Genomic DNA, 22887 nt, shown 5'->3' with positions numbered 1-22887 from the left:
AATGGCGCGATTTCAAGCGGAACACGGTCCCTCAATCCAGATCGATTACTTGCTCTTTGCGTACGTATACCTCATATTTCTCTTTGTCTTGAACTTGACTGAGATTGATAGCGAGCAAGAAAACGAGAGTACAGGCTCAATCACTGATTCTTCATATGAACAGGGAGTTGTTCATACCTTTAGTAAGCAACATCCATTGAAAATGCGAGGACAAGTTCAACACATCAGTGCTCATATCATCAAATTAGGTGATAATGTCTCGATAGATGAGACGCCCAAGCCCGGCGGCGAGTTCAAGCGTAAGGAGATCCAAGCTACAGAATTAAGATTGTTTGTTCAGTACGTGCATCATACCTAAAAATGCTCAAATCCCGTTTCGAGGAGAAATTGACTAGCGTTTCGGCCGGCATAATCCAGTGGTCTTTCTTGGCATACAACCGATGAAACTCTACGCGAGGGTTTCAAAAAGTTCGGCCAAGTTGAGGAAGCTGTGTGTCTTTCCCGTCTTTATCGCCACATTATAATTAGCCAGCTAATCTTTATATAGATCGTCGTCAAAGACGGTGCAACTCTGCGAAGCCGCGGCTTTGGTTTCGTACGCTTTGCCAGTGCTGCCGAGGCGCACGCAGCACAGGCTGGAATGAACAATGCCGAGTAAGAAAAAAACTCTTTTTCTTTTCAGTAATAGTGTTAATAAATGGAATCTCCAGGTTCGATGGGCGGGTTATCCGTGTTGATTTCGCCTTTGACCGTTCTTCTATGCCTAGTTTCGGTTTCCAAGGTAGGGGTGGATATAATGCGGAACCACAGGGGTTTGGTGGCTATGGCAATGGTGTCTGGGGTAATAGTGGCTATGGAAGTGGTGGCTATAGCTTTCGCACTGGCTTTTCTGGATTCTGGTGTGATGGTAGTAGCGGCTCTAAGCAGGGTGAGCTCGCTAGTACCACGACCAAGAGCGATGATAAAGAATATGATCATCTTGAGAATGAATCACAAGGGAATACATCTATGCTCGATCACATTGCTCAGGAGAGCGGGATGCCAAGCCATTTTGATGAGGATGATACTCAAAAGCAGACATTTTCCGAAACTCTCTTGCTGCCATGCGATATGGGAGACTTGCTAGCGCGGTGGACAACCCTTGACAACCACAAGATTCAGAGTCCTAGTGTTGACATTCTAGTTGGGTTTGAAAGAGAATAGGAGAAAGCGTTATGAGAGATATGAAAGTTACGATATGTAATTTGTGTGACTCGCCATTCTATGATGTTACCTCGTTTTCCAATTGATCAAATTGCACATGTCCAACGACAATTTGTTCACGCTTCAATAGGCGCGTATGGCTTCAACTATAAGATTGAAATACAATTACTTCCAAGTTTTCACGATATTTATATTGTTTCAATAGTTGATATCGGCGGTAGAGTGCTAAGAGCCAATGTGGAGTGAAAATGCGTTTTGTGCTGACCGGGCATACTATATGCTGGGCGATTTTTGATCAAATATATCTCTTAAATACATCTTAGCAGAGGAGTACAGATAGAACATCCCCTATGCTGAAGGCATTTTCCAGGTAGACCTGGAGTGTTGCAATGGGCATTATTACATTCCTTGGAATGACCGCAACAATCTACTTGCATAGCCTGGTCGTCATTCTCGCTCATGAACACATCTGCTCCGTTTTCACCAAGCTTCTTCATGATCTCGATGGCCTCTTCGTGATATCCTTCTGTAGCCAGCGTGCGAGATAGAAAGATGTGTGATCTGTCCAGTTCGACGCTCAATATATCGGAGGACACTGCCAGAACTTCACCGCTCTCAGGGTACTTTAAGTAATAACCTCCATTCTCAATAAACAGCAGTGTACCTGAGTGAGCCCTCTGGATTTCAGCCAATCTGGGCTTTGTGTCCACAATTTGAGCATTTTGGGGGATCGGGGTCTTGTAGCGCAAGACAGTAGCATTAACACTCGTAGTCGCCCAGAGACAAAATAGAAGAGATGTTGAGAAGAAAAAAGTGACTGTCATCATTGAAAATTGTAGGCTTGTCTGGAACAGGGAGACAGTTTCTCCAAAGGGTAGGTGGTGTTAGACGAAAACTGGAAGTGTGATGGAATTAGTTTATGTACTTCTCCCGAGGCATGCGTAGTGAAGCATTTCATCCAATTCCTGTAATTTGGAATTATCAAAGCATATGCTGTCGGGTGGAAGTTCTGTTGAATGATATAACAAGTCTTTCGCCGCTGTTAATTAAGTTGCTGCTTTGGGGATTACTGCTTTACCCACCGATTGGAAGTTACTGTATATAAATTGGGTGGATAATGTTCACTGATGAAATAGACTGTGTTGTGTGACAATGACCGGGCCCAAATTATATAGATAGACTTTTAAAATATAGTCCCCGAGAGGAAATAATAATAGGCCTGCTGTTTCCCCTTTGAGGGGACTGTTGTACAGTTGGCTGTTTTGGTCGTACGGTGACCTAACCTTGGGAGCCCGGAGGAGTGCTACGCGTCCAGTCTTGCAAATTCAAGATACCCTACGGATATTTGCAAGAGGGAAAGAGTCACATTGTGCAGCATGAGGCTTGACAATATTAGAGTGAAACAAGGGTAATAGCTGCGTCAAACTGTCTGAACTTACTTATTACTTATTGACTTCGTTTGACGGTTTAACAAAACTTGATATTTTCTGATCACATACCCCAATGAACGAAAAGTTCATCTTGGGCCGAGGGAAAAAAACATTGAAGCCCCCAAGCTATGTAAAGCGTGCTAGGAAAAAATGAAGTGAACTTCGGTGCATGGGGTGGACAGGAATGATCAAAGTGGTTACCATTGTGATGAGCGGTATGATAAGATTCAGATATTGAGTGTAGATATCACGAACTACAACAGTAAAAGAAAGAAAGTCCAATTGTTACTCCATCCGATTTACCGTAGAGAAAACACCAAAGCCCGAGAGATAACCTCCATACAATCCATGAAAATTGAACGCCAAGTGGTAACTAGAACAAGTACGGAATAAACCACTCACCTAGACCCATCATTACAGCAGGAATGGCAATGACTTGCATGCTTCATATGAGCCTGTCGCATGTGACTTTGCAACTTATCCTTCCGGCCAAAGGTTTTGTTGCATTGGGGATCGGAGCATTTGAAAATATCCGGCAGAACGTGGGTGGATTTGATGTGTCGCCAAAGACATGACTCACGGGTGAAAGTTCCTGTATAGTTGCATCCTTCCCAGGCACATTTGAACTGGATAGTCGGACTCTTACTAAACGGACGAGAACGTTAGTGAGGTCAGAATTGACTTCGCACAATTCAACGTACTCGGAATTCCGTGTGTGGCAGCATCCATGGGAGACCTGGCTTTCACCGACGATGCGATCCTCGGAGCTAGAGTTTGGTGGTCCTGTTGGAGAGCTGAAGGATTGGCTGTATGGTAGGCTTTCTTGAGACTGGGGGCTGCCTTCATAATGCATCCACTGATAGTTCTGAGGACTGGAAGAAAGGCTGGGGCCTTGTGTTGGGCTGATAGTACTTCCCCAAGGGATAGATCGAGGCCCGTAGATTGGCGGGTGATTCGCTGTAGGGGTTGATCTATGCGGAGTAGAAGGATGCTGAAGGGGAGTTTGCAGCGGAAGATTTGGAGGCGAACCACACTGTCCTCCCATCAAAATGGAAGGGGATGTGGTTCCAATAGGAAGCCAGGGATATGTCCAATCATCCTGACTAGAATGAAGATTAAGACCATCTGGGTTGATTTTGCGTGAAGACGACGCCATGGTGAGAGGGAAAAAAGACAATTGGAGTGCTATCTGGTGTGCAGTTGGAATGACTTGGGGTCGGGTGAAAAATTGCAATGTGGTTTTCAGGGAGCAGGTTGCAATATAAAAAAAAGTCCCCCTTTATTGAGATTTTCGCTGACGTTCTTCGAGAGCCTCTCCACAGGACCGAGATAAACATCTCACGGACTGTACGCGGGGGAGGGGAACGGCATTCCCCGTCCGCAGTGGAGAAAGGGTTAGTTGGAGTCAGGCCAATAGGAATGACAATCAATAGCCTAGAGCGACCGACTGCGTGCACTGTCCAAATGCAACTGGCGCAAGTGGAGTTCTCGAAATCAGATGAGGCTGAGAGAGATCATCCATTACGCCATGCATATGCAGGAGTCAGGCAGCATGAAGTCCCCTGGATGGCCTGGACACCTTGATCCACCTGGACTAACCGGGATTTACCCCGGCCCTTAGCGCGAAGCTCGAATAGATCGTCGTGATCGGGCATTGGATAGGTAAAACATCTGGCCATGGAAGAGCCACAATTGCTAGGCAACCTCGCTTCGACTCATAACTGCTAATTCCGACAGGAATTGTTTCAGTGCTGGGTCTCCCAGCCCCCGAACTCGTGCAGAGAATGTAAAGTCATTCACATGGTTTTGAATGACTCTGCTGTAAAAAGCGCTAACCCTCTCTTCTATTCTCATGTTTTCCGCATTGAAACATTGTAGACGAGCAAAACAATTACAGACTCAGAAAGAGTCTGCAGGCATACCAAGGACCCGGAATCGGCTCCTAAGGGATCTGGAATATGTGTTGCTGCAGCTTGATCCCGGATTGTGCTCTCGGCCAATGGGTAAAGATCGACCGCAGGGCGGCGGATTGTCCTATAATCTTCCAGCAGGTGGGCCATGCCGGCCTATCATCATGGTGGGAAGCTATGACTACTTTTATCTGAAACCCACCAAGTGACGATACTCGTGTTGTTGTTGGTCCATCGCCGATATGGGACGACGGATGCTCGGACGAGGGTGCAGGGCGCCTTGTGATCCCCGAACCTAGGAGCTTTGGAACGGGACGAGGATCCGCTCATGCAAGTTGAGCTAGTACCCCATTGAATGACCATTCTATAAAGATCCAAGGTTCTTTGGTCAGTTCCCCCAATCTCCCTTGCATTGGACTCATCACCTTGCAGTCCCGAGCTTTTTCGAGTGAGAATCCGGGAGCTATGTCCTCTTCAAGTGCGCGAGCGGTCCTCACAATCTTGTCGTTGAGTAGGGCTGCTGCAGATCATTTCAAAAGGAAAAGATCACCAGCCCTCATGCTATCTTCATCAATCTCTATCCGATAAGAAGAAAGGGTGTAGCACGCTGGCATAACAGCAGTAGCAGTAATGGAGCGCAAGATAATAATGGATGTGTCATTTGGTAATAGTTATTCACAAGAGTCTGGGCTCGTGGCCTTCCATGGTCCCATTTACGAAATAGTATAAGGTTCAGCATTAGCCCCGAATATAAGGTGCGGTCTCTCCTCCGCAATCTTGAGGAGGGTCTGCGAAAATACGGAGTTGGCCCAGGAGAACCACGGGCGAGTGTAGTCTTTAATATTGGTGACACTAATAGACTCGTGCACCAGACCGAGCAAGCTCGAGTTTCGGACGAGGTTTATTGACTCAATAATTTCGGTGTCGTTGTCGGAAGTGAGCGCCTGCATTAGGAGGGACATCGGCCAGGCATTCTGAAGACCAACTGGATGGACTAAGGTGAGTACATATTTCAATGATTTCGGCCATTAGAGAATTCGAAACTTACTATGAGGACCACCAATACCATGAAAAGCTGGACCCTCCAGATAGTATGGGTTACCGGCCTTGTCGGTGATCATCTGGCGGGTGTTCTGGTACACTTCATCACTGCGATCGAGGAAGCCAAGGTAGGGCAGAGACAGGAGGGAAGGTATATTTGCATCATCCATGAGGATACGTGAGCCATAGCCGTCAACCTCGAAAGCATACACTTCGCCGTACTTGGCGTGGCTCACAATACCATGCTCCTTAACTGCCTTAGCAAGTTTCTGACCCCGTTCTTGAAGCTCTTCGACCAAATCATCGTGCCCACCGGCAGCCTTGAGGACTCCGGCAATCTTCTGGAGCTGCACAGACATCATGGCATTTGGCGGGATGAAATAACCCAAGATAGTGGCATCATCACTGGGTCGGAAAGCGCTACGGATCAGACCCGTGTCGCTATTGAGCGGATTGCCGACGCCCTGGAGGTTCAAAGTCTCCGTGCCAATGGTGGTTTCGCGTTGAAAAGTATATTGATTCGTCACAAACTGATTCTTGGAATTGAATGTTGGTTGTGATTGGGCGTCAATCACGTCAAGCACGGTCTGGAGTGCTTTGAACCAGCGATCGGTCAAGAACTCAGTCGAGCCAGTGTTGGCGTGGAATTCGGTTCCCAGCAGCAAAAAGTGAGCCAAAGAGTCTAGTTCATATTTGCACTCATACACGAATGATTTCTCATAGGTGGGGTGGACAGTGTCAACTTGAGTGTTGTTCTCGGGCCGAATGCCGCTTGCAGATGGAGCCTGGAAGGCATTGCAGTAGGGAGATTGAATGACAAACTCAGCCTGGGTGTTGATGGCTCCCAGGATGAGGTTGTACAAGCTCTTGTCCTTTTTCGCCAATGCCTGGTAGTTAGTCAGCTGGTTAGTCGAGTCACGCAGCCACTCTGCGTTGATGTCGCCCGTCACAATGAATGTCTGCGCGCCGGTCCACTGGGCCGTATCCCGCCTGCTACGGCGGCTGGAAGTCGCCGTTGTGCCATTCTGGTGCCACCGAATGGTTGTGTCCAGAGTATTTGGAAAGGCATTACGGAAGAGCTGCGCAAGGTCCTTGTCAACCAGACGCGAGGTCATATCTTCAATGACCTTCTCCACTGAAGGCGACGAGAACGTACGGCACGCTTCGGCGGGGCGTTGGTAGGGTAGGTTCAATGGACCTCCGCTATATGGGCCGCTAGAATGGTGTCAGTCTGTGAAATGCTCCAGTTGAGCCGAGAAGGGGCACTTACTGCGGCGTCGAGGCATATGAAGTGTAATCAGGACATGCTCGGCGCAAGATTGCAGGGGAATCGCGTCCCGGGAGAGCATTCACCTGCAAGGTCAACAGCGCACCCACCAGCAAAGTAGAGAGAGACATGGTGAATGGGTTGAGGAAGAGAGTAGCACGTCCTCAGAACGACCCGCGGATAAATAAAAAAGGAAGAAGAACACAATGAGGGGATGAGGCAGAGCTCATGCCGATCACAACCAGGCAGGGATGCGCATTCCTCCACCACAAAACCCGGAGTATACAGTCGACTCGTGCATCGTGACGAGGATAGGGTGGATTTCACCAGCTCTAGACGCATCTCGACATTTCAACATCCCACCTCTCTCAAGTCTCGGGGAATAGCGGGCACAAGGTAACATCGTCCAGCATTGTCCAAGGGGACCGTTGCACCATCTCCACTGCAAATGCGGAGAAGCGATCGGCGTTTTTTACTTGGTGCGCCCTCGCCGCTCCATACAAGCCGCATACAAACTCCGCCAGACAACTTCCATGCGTATACGATCGGCTCCATGCGACCGGAAAAATACAATGCGAGATGGATCGGCATTTATTAATCTCTAGTCTACAATTCTGGGGGCCCTCTTATCACTTTTTTCCGAAGAATGACATGATGCTGCCTTGCCCAGTCTTACCTCCCTTGCTCTTCGCGACATTCACGGCAGGTTTTTTCTTTGAAGCCGGCTCATCTTCGGAGAAAGATTCCCAGCTCGGTTCCTCCCGAGTGACTGTATCGGCTAATTAATATCGGGGACATGCAGTATGGGGTGGAAGGGGCATGACGCGGACTTACCCAGGTACCCTTCCTCATCCTTGACTGTTCGCTTCTTCATGACTTGGCGTTTACCACGTCGGCGTCCACCTTGTACGGTGACCTCCTCTTTGAGCTCGACGGGCTTCGATGGTGGTGGTTGCTCGACAGGAGTCGTCTCTCGTACAGGTTCTTCCTCATCGGCATCAGGCATTTCCTCATCTGGAACGGAGTTAGCGGCTGGCATATACTCGTAAACTTTGGAACGCACTAGCGCAGGGGCCTGTACCATCTGCGTCGTCGTCTTCCATCATCTTTCTGAGTTTCTCTTCCCGCTCCTTCTTAGTTTCGCGGTTGGCCATGGACGCTTGATTGCTGTTATCTGGGAATAGTTCTTCTTGCTCATCATCAGAAGCATCATCGAGAACAACTGCAAATCATTAGCTGGTAAAGTTGATTTTAATTGGGGGTTTTACTCACCATCCTCCGGTCCATTTGGAGTGACCTATACTCAAATATCAACAATTGGGCTAATAAATCATGATATGCTTTTACTCACCGATTCTACGGGAGTACTTGGCTTCGGCTTCGGCGGTTTGGTTTTGGCAAAAGAGCTAAAGAGGCTATTCTTCTCGCGCTTCGCGGGTGCTGCCTTGTCGGTGGACTTGTTTGACAACTGAGAGGCGGTGGCCGGATTCGAGTCCTGACTTTTGGTCTCTGAGTTCGTGCCAGATGCGTCCATTTGTAGGGGGCGTTTGGAAGGCACGGTTGACACAGCCTGCGCCTTCGGCGCTGGAGCGGCCGGAGGGGGAGGTCGAGCTCCAGTTCTCCGCTGAGAGGGCTATAAGTCATATCGAGATCATACAAGCGAAGTGGAAAACTGACCTTGACGTTGCGATTCTGAATCATCCCCCATTTCTGACCACATTCTAGCGGGTCGTCTTGCGCATACGTAGTCGCAACTTCTCGGCATACGTCGGTCAAGGCATTGAGATCCTGAAGTACAGTCGCCTGAATACTGTAGACATGGATGGACACAATAGTTTCAAATGTACATTTTGCAGCTTTGCGAGTCACCCTCTAGTATCAGCAGAGCAATTTGACAAGGGACGCAGCTGGCGGACCTACCTTCCATGTCCTCCTCCCGAGCCAAAATAATCGAGGTAGTGAGAGTTGAGTCTTCGCCATTTTGCTCATTCGGCATTGAGCTTGGCAAATAGGGACTGCTTTGCATGATCTCGTCTTCGTCTCGCGCATGACCGTTGATCGCAAGCGACGCTGGTGGTTTTTGCACTCCTGAAATGACATATGTTGCATGGACGCTGTGCGATTTTTTGGCATTTTCATTCCTGTGGAACTCAAAAAGCAGTCTGAATTGATATATAGAGTGTCAGTAGCTGTGCGATCAACGTAGCTCGAAGTACGCCACTCACTGCTTAGCCCTGTTCGCGTGGACCTTGAGAGCTCGACTCAACGCGCGATAAGTGACCTGTAAGCTATCAGATTCTGAGGTCAGGCCAACTTAAACGCAATTTGATTCTCACCGTGCGCTGCTCGTTAAGCACATTCTCAGCCAGGTACGTTTTTGAATCCATAATGTTTGCGGTCTGCAACTTGAAGTTGCTTGACGCGTGCCAAACCACTCTACGCGTATCAGTCAGCAATCTTGGCACCCCGGGACTCCACCCTTCGCCGTCTTCCTCTCGATGCAAACAAGGACGTAATCTCACCTTCCAATCGTTGCTGAGCCTTCATCTGCGCACGACTGCGCTGAAACCTATATGGAGCAGTCATTTGACCTACCTGACTCCACGGACTGGCTGGACACGCCGCTATCCCTACTTGCGCCACTTGAATCCAGTTTACGCTGCCAGGTCTGCAAAGACTTCTTTGACAATCCGGTAATTACCTCGTGCAGCCATACCTTTTGCTCCCTTTGCATTCGCCGATGCCTCAGTACCGAGGGGAAATGCCCGACTTGCCGATCCGGTGACCAGGAATTGAAACTTCGTCGCAACTGGCTGGTACAAGAAATTCTAGAGGCCTTTCAAACCGCACGTCAACCTACACTTGCACTGGCCAAGAAGGAGGCCGCACGTCTTGCATCGGGAGAGGAACAAAGTCGGCATCCCGAGCCAAAAAAAAGAAAGATAGACCATGGAGACCAAGTGGAGGAGGCTATTGAGTTGGCAGAGCGCAGCTCTCAACGCATTCGTACAAGGTCACAGCGGGTAAAATTGGATGTCCAGGATATAGCGGAAATAGATGAGGCACCGGAGGTTATTGAGGATAGCCAAGATGAGGACTTTGCACCTGGTAGGCCGTTTAATTTATCTCTACTATGACCTCGCGGGTTGGAAATCTAATCATATTTATTGCAGATGACGGCATGGTTGCTTGCCCCATATGTCAGCGAAGGATGAAGCATGAAGCTGTCTTCGCCCACCTCGATACTTGCACTGGAAATTCAGCACCAGCACCACCGAAGCAATCCGCCTTTGGGTATGTGGAATGGATTACATATTTGGTACATTCAGATATCTAATTAAATCCTCTTCTAGATCTTTACAGTCACAACCACGCCGAGCCCCCACTTCCCCCACGAAAATACTGGAAAGGCTACCGGCCATAAATTATTCACTCTTGAAAGATGTTCTTTTGCGCAAAAAGCTTCGTGATCTGGGTATTCCCAACTGGGGGAGTCGGCAGCTTTTACAGAAGCGTCACACAGAGTGGATGAACCTATGGAATGCAAATTGCGATTCCAAGAACCCAAAATCCAAGTCGGATCTATTGCGTGAGCTTGATGTGTGGGAGCGGACGCAGGGTGGTCATGCAGCGACACCATCTCCTTTCGTGGCGAACAATACGGTGATGGCGAAAGATTTCGATGCAGCTCAGTGGTCTGCAAACCATGAAACTGATTTTAAGCGTCTCATTGCAAATGCTCGTAAGAAGAGTGATGCCCAAGTAAGATCCACCATTCAAGGAGCTTCTGCGGACTTGGGAGCCAGTGAGTCCAGCAGCAAACAACCAATATCGCCAGCAGATTTCCGCAATGTGAATGGAGGCCCAATTGAAATCAACTCAGACCCAGATTCTCCTGTCGCCAGCAACCCGTCTAGGTGACTATAGACTATCAACCTGTCACAGATGGCCAGCAGCTGCAATCAATGACCTCAAAGATGGGTGATGTGCGTAGAAACATCTAATTTGCTGGCAATTGGCGATCTTCGACAGACATGTTGGACAGTCTGCCAATGCTCTCCGCAAGCTGGGTGTCGACATCTTCCTCACTCTTTGCTTGGCGAGCAGCCTCATCCGAGGCTTGTTTGATGCTGTTTAGCTCGGCAAGCTTCTTTCGAGTTTCCTCCGCCTCGTTCCGCTCCCGTGCTTCCATGTCGCTTCTCTCCAGAGCCTCTAGCTCCTCGTCGATTTCACCATCGTCGATGATGGGACCGGCCTCATTCATGATTGTTCCAATCTCATCGACCTTAGACATCTCCTCACGAAGCTCCTCCACCACATCCTCAACACGCTCTGCGCCACCGATCTGAGCGTGCATGCCACGGAGCACGCCGGTGCTTGCCTCCATCACCTGCACAATCTCCACCTGCCCGGCAGCTTGCTCGATCTTGGCGTAAACGTCCTCAAGCTGTATGAGCGTATTCAGTCGCTGTTGGAGATTATGCTCCACCATTTTCTTGGACTTGACCGCGGATAGTGCCGAAATACGGTTCTTGTTGGTCAGTGCGGTCTTTGCAGATGCCGTCAATTCCGCGGCTTTATCCTCTAGATTCTTAACCTGCTTCGATATCGTTGTGATTAAAGTTTTAATAGAGGCGATAGTGGCATCTTGCTGTGTTATTTGTGCCGGTTCGTCTTTTGACTTGAACTTGATGGTCTGATGACTGCCAGTTACTATCGATATATACCAGTCATGTTTATAATACCACATACCTTACCATCGTACGCGATGGCGCCGCTGTCGCGGGATAGAAAGACCAAAAGAATATCAAAATCTCCGTCTGACAGTTCAGTCGCAGCATGTAATATAGTGGCAAATTCTTCAACAAAGCTTTCTTTGGTAAATATGAGGTCCAACTTAGTCGGATTTCCACCCGTGGCTTTCTTCACGACCAAATCTGCTGCTTCCTATATCAGACACGTTGACGGTCAGTACAAATGTGGTGTACGTATGAATCTGGGCGACAGAAGGCATACCTGCAAATTGTCCACCAAAACTAACTCTTGGACCTGCAACCTCGGCGAAGGCACTCCATCCGAGCCTACCACCAGTCCCTTCAGTTGTCGAACTCCCCAACTCATGACATTCCATGGACTCAGCGCTCCGGGGTCAATCAGCTTCCACTGGCTCTTCTGGAGACTCGCCGCACTCGCTTTATATGCTGGCAATGGGACCATAGTGTGCTTTCTCATAGCTTCATCCTGAAGACAAATAATCAGACTGCTGATATTCTATAGCAAATAGCAATTTAATTCGATTGTGACATACAAAAACCGCGCCAAGCGCAACAGGTCTGCCCCACTCAGGGAGCTCCAAGTCTCGCAGGAGCGACTCATCTGTGCGAATAATAAGGTGATCGGTTTTCTTTCGTTTAGGTGCTGTACCTTCATGTGACAGAATTGAGCTCGAGCGTACGCGTACACCGCGCGAAGATGTATAACCCCGCCTGGCGGCTCTGTTGAGAGCTTGTTCCCACGCGGCGATGTTCACGGCGTAGCCATCAGGATTTGTTTTCTTCTGCAGCGTGAAGTCTGAGTAGAGTGATGGGAGTCGGTTCCTACAAAGTCGGTTGCAAGTATTAGCCGTCTAGCTAATATGTTTGAAAGACTATTTGTTGAAAGAACTGGAGGGGCTCAACATTGTACCTTCGAAATGCATCCTCATGGTTGAGGATGTAGTTCAGAAGCTCGCTCATAGTGGGCGAGTTTACAGAACAGTAATGATTCCACACTTGTATAACCCAAAGCTTTGAGGTTTAAAAAACGAGCGTAAGAGACTTTGCAGCTCATAGACTGCCAACAGGCTGTTGCGTCGTTGTTTGAGCCAGAAAGTTGCGGACGGGAGTCCACTTGCTGTCAACATGCGCCCGCATGAACCGGGCAGCTTTATCGATAAGCACACGTGACCGATTATCTACATAAGAAAGTTGGGCAGCCATGACAAGCAAGGGATGATAATTTTAGTTATGATGGACGAAAATGTAGATCTATTCATATAAGATGGGATGGGAAGGTGAAGTTTCATGGCCTAGGCTCGTTCAAAGTCATCACTCGGCGTATTTTCAGGGTCCCTGGCACCCGGGATCATGGCGAGGTGCCCGGCATCCAGTTGCGCGGGAAGCCCAATCAGAGAGCGACGATGATGACGCTTGTCAAGTTTTTCACTGATCTCTTCAGTGCCGACTAGGTCTTCTGATACAGGCTCATCGCGTGTGTCAAATCCTCTCGCTTGAAGATACTCGACCTTCACAGCATGGCGTAGGTTTTCAACGAAGCTCTGCATCTCTGGCATCGGGAACGTCCCATCCGCCTCCAACACATCAGCATAGAGACGCTCGGCCTCTTCGAGACACGCCGAAGCAAGATTAGGTCTCCCCGCCTTTAGCCATTGATCTGCAGCAAATATGCTCCACATACCCGCTTTCCGGCGGCGTGCACCCCATTTGGCTCCCCCGGCTGGAGTTTTGGAAGCATAACAAGCAGCCACTCGCTCCATGAACAGAATTTGGCCCAGTGAGCCAACTAAGCCAAAGTCCATGACCCGCATGGCCCATCTGGCTGCGCTCTCTGTGGCAGATCCACCTCTGGATTTCAGAAGTTCGACGCCGAGAGACAGGCATCGCAGAGCGTGGGGGGCGTCTGAACACCGCGTTAGATAGGAATAGCAGGCGGTCTCAAACATCTGGTCAACGCTTTCAAGCTTGATTTTGGCAGACATTGCGAGAGGGTTCAATAACATGCTCACGGCGCACATTTCATGGGCTCCAGCATGGTATTTCCAGGCTTTGTCGTTTCCAAAATCCGATCGGATCATCTCATACGTTGAAGCGGAGAGCTTCCAATCTCGAAGCATAAATGCAAAGTCGGCCATTTTCCGTAGAATAGCTTCAGGGGAATCTTGGGGATAAAAATGATGCTCGGGATCGTAATTGCCACTGTTCCCACTGGAAGAGCCGCCAATGCCAGATCGCGAGCTGGATCCAAAGCCGGCCCACCGTCGGGACATCGACATAAACCGACCACTGATACCACGTCTTCGGGAAGCCACTTGGTCGTTCCACACCGCTACGCGATTTTCCATGAATGGAATTACCGACTGTACAATCAGCTCACGAACGAAGGTTCTGATAGCGCTAGCATCAGAGTCAAAAAGATATGGAGTGCCGTCTGTTCCAAGGTCCACCAACGTCTCTGCCCGGCGGTTAGCTCAGTAAAAATATGGAGGAAGTTCATGATACGAACCTGCCTCCCCAACTCCAGACAGCCGTTCTTGAGGCGACAGCCATTCACATTGAGGAACTTGAACACTATCGTCATCCGTTACCACGCACTGGCTGCTCCGGAGTCTCAACAGGTGGCAATGTAGTCCAAAGTGCCTTTTCATCTGGTCGTATAGTTTGGTAGATTCAGTGATATCATCACGCTCCTCGTCGTGAACCAACACGTAATATCGAAGGTACTCTTGCTGAACCCATTCAGGTAGACGCCGGTCGCCAGTGCTGCTCTCCGCATACAGCTGCCGCAATGCCTCCAAGGGAGACCCATTGCGTGAGCTGATCGTGATGACACTGGCTACGGGGTGGCTGAACGTTTCATGGGGAGCTGCTGGTGTAGCTGAGAGCAGTTGCCTCAGGAATATCTTCGCCAGAGGCGTGGTTGCGGGAAACCCTAACACTTCCTTCGAGGACAAGGGGCCGTCCAGTGGATTATCTGCAGATTCCAATTGTTTCTCCAGGACTTCCTCCATCTGGGCCAGTGGCGAAGGTCGTTCAGCTCCTCCAACGGCAGGCAACCGGCCAAAGGTTTTGAAATCCACAAAGCGGACTCCATAGTCCTCCCACGCTCGACTTGATCCGATGCTATCTCGAATGACCACTTTCCCTGGTACCGTCTCCCCAAATGGCCGAAGTAGCTCCCAAAAGCCCCCTTTAAACCCCTTATTCCTCACCAGCTCATCGGTGTCTTCGGACGCATAGACGGCGACAGTCGGAGAAAATGCGCGTATGATTAACGACCTGATATCTTCGGACCCATCGAATCGACCATCAAAGGGGGAACCGAGCGATGACCGAGCCAATTGCGGGGTGGACGACCTGGCAGATCGAGAGTCTGTTCGGATTGGCAACTCCGCGGTCGGGGTCGATAGCGGTGGGGTGGGAGAAGACCCTGAATGTGGCTCTGCCACCTCGGCACCTATGGAGGGAGTTTGATTATGCTCATCCGGGTATCTCGAGTCGGATGCGCCTCGCGCGGTGCCGGGGGAGAAAGACGGCGGAGGTTTCACCGGAGTAGCATCGCCAGGCGATGTCATCGACGACGCTTAATATTTGCAAACTTTGAAGCTAGTTATGAGAATTGGTGTACCCCATCGACAGGGAAATCAAAGCCGGATGTGCTTCGTTCTCAGACAAGAGGGCGGCGTGGCAGGATCGGGCTGCGGTTCGGTGTTTTGTTGTTGGAGAAAGAGACAACCCCAAATGACGGTTAGAGGAGGATGGCAGAAAAGACAGACGCTGATAATGCACGATGATTAATGTCCGCAAGGATGAATCTGACTTTGGATACAGTTCAACAGAGAAATTGGCAGAGCAGACTAGGCCTTGAAAGTGTAGATCTCCTAGTTCGGGCGCATTGGGAGATTGCGCGGGTGGTGATGCAACCACGTGAGGCCGCATCTTATCGCCGATTAGCTCTTTGAATCTTTTGAGTCACCTTTGTTTGAATCTACGTCTTAACCAGCGCTGTGACTCAATGGCTGTCATTGATGCCTAGCTTGCGCTATACAAGGTCTTTACCCAAGGCCTCTCGCTTCTTGTCAACCAAATCTCCACTTGCCCGCACAGTCGGAAGATCAACCTTTCGGATACATTCACCACGCAGCTCCCCACAGCTCCCCCTTCGACCTTGCTCAAGCACTAGAAGTCCTTTCATGCTCAGAGACGAGCCTGAGTTGGACCGGTCTGAAAGACCAAGCAAAAGACAACGTGTTTCGACCTGTGTTGAGCTGAGAGCAAGCCCCGAAGACATGAATCTTTCCCACCCCACCATACAACTCACGCCGATTGAGAGCACACTGCGAACCCTCCTTCTAGACGTCGCACACCATATTCATGATAATAAGCCTGCTGAGGAGGGTACTGTTTCTTCCAACTCTCCGGAAACTGTGCTGCGCTTTACCGGCGGCTGGGTTCGAGACAAGCTCCTCGGGGTTGACAGTCATGATATCGACGTAGGGATCAGCAGCATGACAGGCTACCATTTCGGCATGGCACTCAAGAAATATCTGGATGAGCCCGGGGTGTTGGAGAAATACAAACAGAGCCTTCCAGATGGAGAAAAGAGTGATGCTGTTGTGAGCCTTCACAAGATCGAGGCCAATCCAGAGAAATCAAAGCATCTTGAGACTGTGACGACAAAGATCTTCGGCATGGACATCGACCTAGTCAACTTGCGCAAAGAGACATACTCGGAAGAAAGTAGGAACCCGCAGATGGAGTTCGGAACCGCCGTTGAGGATGCGCTACGGCGGGATGCCACGATAAACGCGCTTTTCTACAATCTCAACCAGTCAAAACTAGAGGACCTTACAGAGCGTGGGTTGGAAGATATGAAAAAGAAGATCATTCGAACACCACTCGAGCCATATCAGACATTTAAGGATGATCCGCTTCGTGTACTGCGATTGATTCGCTTTGCAAGTCGGCTTGGATACCAAATCGACCCGGAAACAGAGGCGGCCATGCAGAATGAAGATATCAGTATCGCACTCAAACTCAAAATTAGCAAGGAACGCGTTCTAACCGAGCTGGACAAAATGCTTCATGGTAGGTCCCAGTCATTAAACTCCACACAGCTTTGCCATCTCCTAATTAATGATCTTTTTAGGCCCTGACCCGCGCGGTGCTTTGCATTTAATCGATCGACTCGGACTCTATCCAACGATCTTTGCCAATCACCAAGATGATGTCACTGCAGATACCTCAACTTGGCCTCTAGCCTACAATGCTCTTGCCCGATTGCTACACCCCGATGCAGATGACGATGAGGACGTCTTGGCCATACTTGAGCGCATTCGTCGAATACTGCTCCAGGACGACTTGGCCGCTTACTATGGATGGATGATCGCCGCATTCGCTCCATGGACTTCCGTTCCTACAAGGACTTCAAAGGGCCCTAAAGGAAAGCCTGCTCCTACTCGCCCAGTGGAGATTGGCCGGGATAGCCTCCGTGCCGATAATAAAACCTTAAACATCCTTCGCGACACAACCCTGAGCTTTGCCGATATTATCGAGTGCCTTTCCCAGACGTTCCAAGGTACGGCTGCCGAAATTCGACAACAAATTGGACTCCGTATCCGAGCCTGGGGTAAGGACTGGCGACTTTGTGTTCTCTTGGCCATACTCCAGGAAATTATGAAGGGACGAAATTTCGTGGATGGTAAGACTCGTATCTCAGTCTCTTTCATGCAAGATGACCATGTGATGCTAATGGAAGCACATAGTGACCCGAGAGTATGACCGATTCCTTACGTATATTGTAGAAAATGACCTGGACGGCGTAACTGAGTTGAAACCTATCGTAAATGGCGCCGACATCATGCAAAGCCTGGGGGCCAAAAAAGGACCATGGATGAGCAAAGCAACGACGATGGCGGTTGAATGGCAGTTGTTGCATCCCGATACCGATAAAGAAGCCGCGTTGGCGGAGATTTCGCGGCGCCGCAAAGAGTTGGGGTTGTGAAAGTCAAGTGACGCGGGGCATTTAGAAAATCAAATTTACCAGATTCAAGAATCCATCACTTCTCTTTACATTGTGGAACAACCATATCGAATCCATTATGGATAAACTAAGGAGAGAGGCTCGTGAGGCTCTTCAAAAAAATCCTTCTGTGTCACCTGAATTTCTCTCCGCGGCTTTCGATGCCACCGCAAAAAATGGACTACGTGAATTGTGGGACGACCTGGCCTCTCATGATGGCACAACTCATATGGATGTATGTCTGCTTTCCGCCAGCATTGACAGATTTAATGTCAATGTATTAACTATCAAGCTAGGTCTGCGTGAATCTATGTACTGCTTGCTGCTTCATCGACTGCTGGAGCCCACTCCTACCTGATGAAAGCGGCCCGAGGAAGTTGGACCAAAACGAAGTCCAGGCCGTCTGTAATCTCTTTCAGTGGGCAAGTGAAGTTGCATTGCCATCGTCCGAATTCGTAACGGCCTTTGATGAAAGTATCGAGGTCACGAAAGGTGTGCTTTTCTATTAGGACATATCGGAGCGCCCGAACTAACTGCCCTTGAGGAATATGCAAATCGCAAGATGAAAGTCGCTTCAGATCAGTGTTAGCGATCCAACTTATCTTACAACTTACATCCAAAGTTCCTGATGGACTGCCAGATCGGTCTTTAGTATCTTCTCCAGACGTTGTTCTGGCAGTAGCTAGCTTCTCGTCCGAGAATGACCCGTGGACCACGACTGACAGTCTCGACAATGCATCAATGTATCTCAGTGTGACATTCCAAACCGGTGCCTGGAATACCATCGAGCGGGTTCTCAAAGAAAAAATCAAACCGCTGTTTACCAAGACCGAAAACCCAGCTATCACGAATGAAGGTCGCAAGAACCTTCATCCGGTGCCTTTAACTCGTTTTGACGGAAGCACCTTAGATGACGAGAGCAAGCCCTGGAAAAATAGGGACATTTATGCCACAAGAGTGCTGTACTGGATTGTCTCACAATATAAGGTAATTATTTGCCCAGACAAAGTTCTTGTATATTGGACTAGCTAACACACTTTTAGCCCGTTGATAAGGTACATTTAGAGCGACATTTCCCTCTGCTTGTGCCAGCCATGCTCGCTTTGATAGACGACAACAATGTCGCGTTCAAGAGATTGGGCTGTGAGATATTCAGCCAAATACTGGAGTCTATTAACAAAAGTGGTTCGGACATTCTGACCCGGACGAATCTTACCTCGGTCTTTGAAGATGCAATCACACCTTGCCTCCTTTCATTGCCTACCATTACGCCGGAAGACAGCTCGCTCATGTTGTTAGGGGCCGCTTACCCAGCATTGCTTTCATTATATAAGACCGCATATCACATGCCTACGCCCAAGAAATCTAAAGAGCTACTCGAAAGGGAAAAGGAAACATTTTCTTCCAAACTCACCAACATTCTCCGATCGAATCTCATATCATCTTTCCATCACATTAGCTCCTCGACACCCGCTGCCATCTCCACCTCCGCTACCTTTCCCTATCCTCAACTTTCAACATACCTCCTAGAATTGATCGGTATATTCGTTGAGAATATTGGCATCCACACAACGAAGTATCTCCAAGACCTTGTGCCAGTTCTCTACACCACCCTTTCCAATCCCTTTGGGGCAGCCCATCTGCCTCTTCTCCTTGCCGCGGCATCAACCACAAAGCTTATTGTCCTGAACGCCCATCCCCGAATTTGGAGATGGCGTGGTGAGATTCTGGGCGCACTCTGTGCCTGTTGGCTCACTGTTGCTAGTGAGAGGAAGGAAAAATCGGAGTCAGCGACGAAATTGGTGGATTTGAGCCGTGAGCTGCAGAGTGCAGCATTGGCGCTGAAGCACGCCCTACAAAACCCCGTTGCTGTTCAAAATGACAAGCCAGATGCGGACCAATTGCTAGCAAAGGACAGCTTGGAGCAGGAACTGAAGGCCCTCGTTAATGCAGACAACGAGTTAGAGGTCCTGCTTTTTGCCAATGTGAAGTCTGAAATCGTTTGAGTCTTTCCGGAATGCAAGTCACAATTGCTTTGCTTTCTTAAATCTAGTAATGCTGCTGCTACATTTGACGGAAAGCTGAGTAGGATTTTCCATAGTCAGAATAATTATAAGACGATAGGGGGTATCATTTTCAAACTATATTCGCTAATTAAACAAATAGAAGAGATAGAAATGAGATCATCACACGTCAACGCGTTGTTTGAAAAGGCTTTTCCCACGTAGCCACTGGCGATATCGCTTGTACCGCTTTTTTTGGTAGTCTTCACCGACCACGGTGAGACCTTCCTCCGAGACGTTCAAGAATTCAGCATAATCAGCCATGTTTGCCTCCGCGTGAGCTTCAAGGGCAGCATCTTCAATTTTACATTTGTTGACATATTCGTGTAGGTCAGAGTTCGGGCCATCCTCGCGTAAAGATGTGGCGGTGGCTTCCTCTTCAGATGTCACGACTAGCGGGACTTTTAGAGGATGGTTGATGTAACGCTCATATTCTTCTGCCTCGGTCGCTGTGACTGAAGGATTCAATGAGTCTGTCACAAGTTGTCCTAGAGTCCACTGCGCAATTTGTGCTTTGCTAGGAGTTGATGACATCGGAGCATTAATAGGAGGGATGCGCGATGCCTGGCCCATTTCAAAAGTAGGCTCTTTGATAATTCCTGCCGGGGGTGGGTGCTTGGATGAAGATGGAGGTTGATGGGTCCAAATTTGAGTATCCTCCGCAGGAGACGGAGCTGCGTCCGATTGCTTTCCATGCATTTCCGATGGCACCTGGATTTTGACGCTCCGTTGAGGCGCACGGTCACGTTGAGCTTGTTCTGCGGGAATACGAGGCACGAAAGGACTGAGATCAGGGGCTGGTTGCCCAGGGCGGAAGGCAGGTAGATAGCGAAGCGTGGAATTCATCTTGTAAGAAAAGATTTTGGACATCGTAGATAGCGCTAGAGGACGGTAGTATTCTAGCCAGTAGTCGTCAAAATGTGAAAGCGATTCATTCGGGCGAATTGGGAGGGCAGGCATCTCTCGCTCTTTCAGATATTCCGGTGTGTACCAGGATATGTAATTTGGGCGTTTTTTCTCTAGGTATGAACGAGGATCTGCGTGATGCAGATAATAATCAGTCGAAAGATCCCACAACATGGGAGCCCCCTGCGAGAAAATGTAGTTTCCCAGGAAAAGGTTGTATGCTTCTTGACGCTGTGCGTCGAGGAAGGAGTTATTATAGTATCGCTTGAAACTCTCGACCATGTCGCGGGAGTGACTGCTCCATTGATTGATTTTGCGGTAAGTGGCCATTGTATTGACCAAATGAGAGCCTCCATACTGAATGGCAATGGTGTCTCCGTGGTCATGCCACATGTTGGTGAAAAGATTGACCGCATCGGTGTCGTATTCAACGGTTGTTTCATCAATTACACCAAGGGCATGGAGCTGATGGCCGAGCGCACGTTTACCAATCACAAATTGTGCAGCGTTCGTGCGATCCAAGCAATCAATGCAGTTCGTTCGTGCGATGCCATTCTGGAGCCGAAGGCCGGATTCGATATCCGAGCCATTCTTGAAAAATCCTGTCTTTGGTATAATATCGCCTGCGATTCCCTCCAGCGTCTGTATCACGTCTTGATCCCGACTTTTTGCTGCACGACTCATATCCCATGCCTTGTAGACGAGCTTTTTATCCTCAGGCAGGAATTGATTCAAGTAGGTGACAGCGTTGGTGAATTCCTTGAGGAGCTTCGACTCTCTTGGAGTTCGTTCTCTGGATTTGACGAGATTCAGGATGTATATTGGGGCTCCATATCGCTCGAAAAGATTATCAAAATGCAATGCCGCAGCTGAATAGAATGGGTCAACCAGATTCAGCTCAATGTCTGGCTTGGGTGATACACCAGTGTTTTCTTGCGTCCAGTATAGGGGTATACTTCCTCGATGTTGGACATACGAGGTGTAATTAGGGTTCGCATGCAGTTCCGGTCCAGCGGAATGAAATGAAGTTGTAGTCTGTTCAGACACGATCTGTTCAGTCTCCACATCATTCGCCACGTATCCCAGGTCATTGGCACCACGCTTGAGAAATCGTGCTCCTGCGAAGAACCTGGAGCGACGTGCAATTACCGTGATGTAGACCACCCGCCCGTAAACGCTCATTTTAGACTGGTCTACATATCCATGGATCACAGGGAGGCACCACTCGTAGGGATGCTTAAGAGCATCCACGGCAGGGGCAAGCAGGTGATGGTTCCAAACGAACATCGTATTGTAGTCTTGGGACAAGCTTCGAGGGAGGCCATCTTGGTGAGCTTTTCGTTCCCGGCAGATATTATGCTGCAGTGACCGGGTAATATCGTAGGAATAACTGAAGTAGAAGGACCGAGTAAGATCGAGGTTGTTCAAAATCGCCTTGTATCTGTCCTCTTCCGACTGTTTCTCGGGCTTCATCTTGGAAGATTCAGAGGTGGTCAAAGAGATAAGCTCGGTCTCATCGATTTGGTAAACGTTGTGGCCTCCAACCATCGCGACCTGACTTCTTTTGGTAACGAGAAGCATGTAATAGGCTCCTGTGAATCGAATAAAACCGAGTAATGCCCACGCACTGCACTTCTGCTTTAAGCCTCCCGAAATCTTATTGCCATCGTCGATTGCATCCAGCAGCTGGACCATCTCCCTCTTGCTGTAAATCATATCGTCCTCGGTGATACTCAGCTCGCCCGACTCTGACGTCCGGTCGATTTTGAGGATGCGAAAGCGTGTCTCTGCAAGATTGATACCAACCATATAGAACCGAGTTGCAGTCTCATACAGCGTAAATTTATGAATGCGGTTAATACCCTCCTCTTCCACGTCCAGACCTGATCGGTTTTTCTGCGTTGAAGGGAGTGATGCCTCCCGCTCGAAGGATGTGGCCACGCGGGGTTCTTCATCATCCTCTTCTATAGGGAAATCAGAAGAAATCGACGGCTCTCCAGTGAGGTTACTGGTAGCTGGCTCGATCTGGGGAGCTCGGCTCGTAGTCAGCGACCGGTTTGAAGTGGGAGTGCCCGGCTCTGTCGATTCCGCATCTGCGGGCTTCCGTATCTTGGTATCATTGTTGGTAGGGAGAAGATGCTCGTCATGGTCCTCAAGAGCAGAGGGATCAGACACCGGGCCGATCAGAGTCACATCATCGAAGCTCTCCATCGCTTCGCACAAGGAAGCCGTTTGGTGTGTTGACGCTTGGCTCACAAGCGCGGAGGAAG

General features: G+C 49.2%; 10 protein-coding genes across 10 annotated transcripts; 4 read left to right on the top strand and 6 right to left on the bottom strand.

Moving 5' to 3' along the window:
• Positions 1–202: 202 nt before the first annotated feature.
• Positions 203–1203, top strand: N7462_005025 (Nucleotide-binding alpha-beta plait; the record flags this gene model as incomplete). The annotated part of the gene is made up of 4 exons (XM_057076750.1): positions 203–339; positions 418–490; positions 548–654; positions 711–1203. The coding sequence occupies 4 exons, from the start codon at positions 203–205 to the stop codon at positions 1201–1203; spliced, it is 810 nt and encodes a 269-aa protein (XP_056936255.1).
• A 319-nt stretch (positions 1204–1522) lies between these two features.
• On the bottom strand, positions 1523–2027 carry N7462_005024 (uncharacterized protein; the record flags this gene model as incomplete). Its single annotated transcript, XM_057076749.1, has 2 exons — positions 1523–1579; positions 1635–2027. The coding sequence occupies 2 exons, from the start codon at positions 2025–2027 to the stop codon at positions 1523–1525; spliced, it is 450 nt and encodes a 149-aa protein (XP_056936254.1).
• A 3229-nt stretch (positions 2028–5256) lies between these two features.
• Positions 5257–6982, bottom strand: N7462_005023 (glycoside hydrolase family 125 protein; the record flags this gene model as incomplete). The annotated part of the gene is made up of 3 exons (XM_057076748.1): positions 5257–5528; positions 5592–6799; positions 6855–6982. The coding sequence occupies 3 exons, from the start codon at positions 6980–6982 to the stop codon at positions 5257–5259; spliced, it is 1608 nt and encodes a 535-aa protein (XP_056936253.1).
• Positions 6983–7480: 498 nt separating this feature from the next.
• N7462_005022 (uncharacterized protein) lies at positions 7481–9238 on the bottom strand (the record flags this gene model as incomplete). Its single annotated transcript, XM_057076747.1, has 9 exons — positions 7481–7620; positions 7686–7865; positions 7915–8073; positions 8124–8148; positions 8203–8484; positions 8529–8707; positions 8772–8992; positions 9077–9132; positions 9188–9238. 9 exons carry the CDS (start codon positions 9236–9238, stop codon positions 7481–7483), a joined length of 1293 nt encoding a protein of 430 aa, XP_056936252.1.
• Positions 9239–9424: 186 nt separating this feature from the next.
• Positions 9425–10772, top strand: rad18 (E3 ubiquitin-protein ligase RAD18; the record flags this gene model as incomplete). Its single annotated transcript, XM_057076746.1, has 3 exons — positions 9425–9959; positions 10025–10145; positions 10205–10772. The coding sequence occupies 3 exons, from the start codon at positions 9425–9427 to the stop codon at positions 10770–10772; spliced, it is 1224 nt and encodes a 407-aa protein (XP_056936251.1).
• A 79-nt stretch (positions 10773–10851) lies between these two features.
• On the bottom strand, positions 10852–12586 carry N7462_005020 (putative vacuolar sorting protein SNF7 family protein; the record flags this gene model as incomplete). Its single annotated transcript, XM_057076745.1, has 5 exons — positions 10852–11547; positions 11604–11798; positions 11868–12122; positions 12160–12448; positions 12537–12586. The coding sequence occupies 5 exons, from the start codon at positions 12584–12586 to the stop codon at positions 10852–10854; spliced, it is 1485 nt and encodes a 494-aa protein (XP_056936250.1).
• A 332-nt stretch (positions 12587–12918) lies between these two features.
• On the bottom strand, positions 12919–15201 carry N7462_005019 (TRAPP III-specific subunit 85 family protein; the record flags this gene model as incomplete). The annotated part of the gene is made up of 2 exons (XM_057076744.1): positions 12919–14081; positions 14133–15201. 2 exons carry the CDS (start codon positions 15199–15201, stop codon positions 12919–12921), a joined length of 2232 nt encoding a protein of 743 aa, XP_056936249.1.
• Positions 15202–15819: 618 nt separating this feature from the next.
• N7462_005018 (tRNA adenylyltransferase) lies at positions 15820–17407 on the top strand (the record flags this gene model as incomplete). Its single annotated transcript, XM_057076743.1, has 2 exons — positions 15820–16714; positions 16776–17407. 2 exons carry the CDS (start codon positions 15820–15822, stop codon positions 17405–17407), a joined length of 1527 nt encoding a protein of 508 aa, XP_056936248.1.
• A 1335-nt stretch (positions 17408–18742) lies between these two features.
• On the top strand, positions 18743–19654 carry N7462_005017 (Tti2 family protein; the record flags this gene model as incomplete). Its single annotated transcript, XM_057076742.1, has 1 exon — positions 18743–19654. The coding sequence occupies one exon, from the start codon at positions 18743–18745 to the stop codon at positions 19652–19654; it is 912 nt and encodes a 303-aa protein (XP_056936247.1).
• A 180-nt stretch (positions 19655–19834) lies between these two features.
• Positions 19835–22828, bottom strand: N7462_005016 (phosphatidylinositol-3,5-bisphosphate 5-phosphatase; the record flags this gene model as incomplete). The annotated part of the gene is made up of 1 exon (XM_057076741.1): positions 19835–22828. One exon carries the CDS (start codon positions 22826–22828, stop codon positions 19835–19837), a length of 2994 nt encoding a protein of 997 aa, XP_056936246.1.
• Between the last annotated feature and the right edge of the window lie 59 nt (positions 22829–22887).

Source organism: Penicillium macrosclerotiorum (genome assembly GCF_028827735.1).
Source record: "Penicillium macrosclerotiorum strain IBT 26536 chromosome Unknown utg000003l_segment0_segment0, whole genome shotgun sequence".
Classification (NCBI taxonomy): Eukaryota; Fungi; Ascomycota; class Eurotiomycetes; order Eurotiales; family Aspergillaceae; genus Penicillium; species Penicillium macrosclerotiorum.
This window is presented reverse-complemented; position numbering and strand designations above follow the sequence as displayed.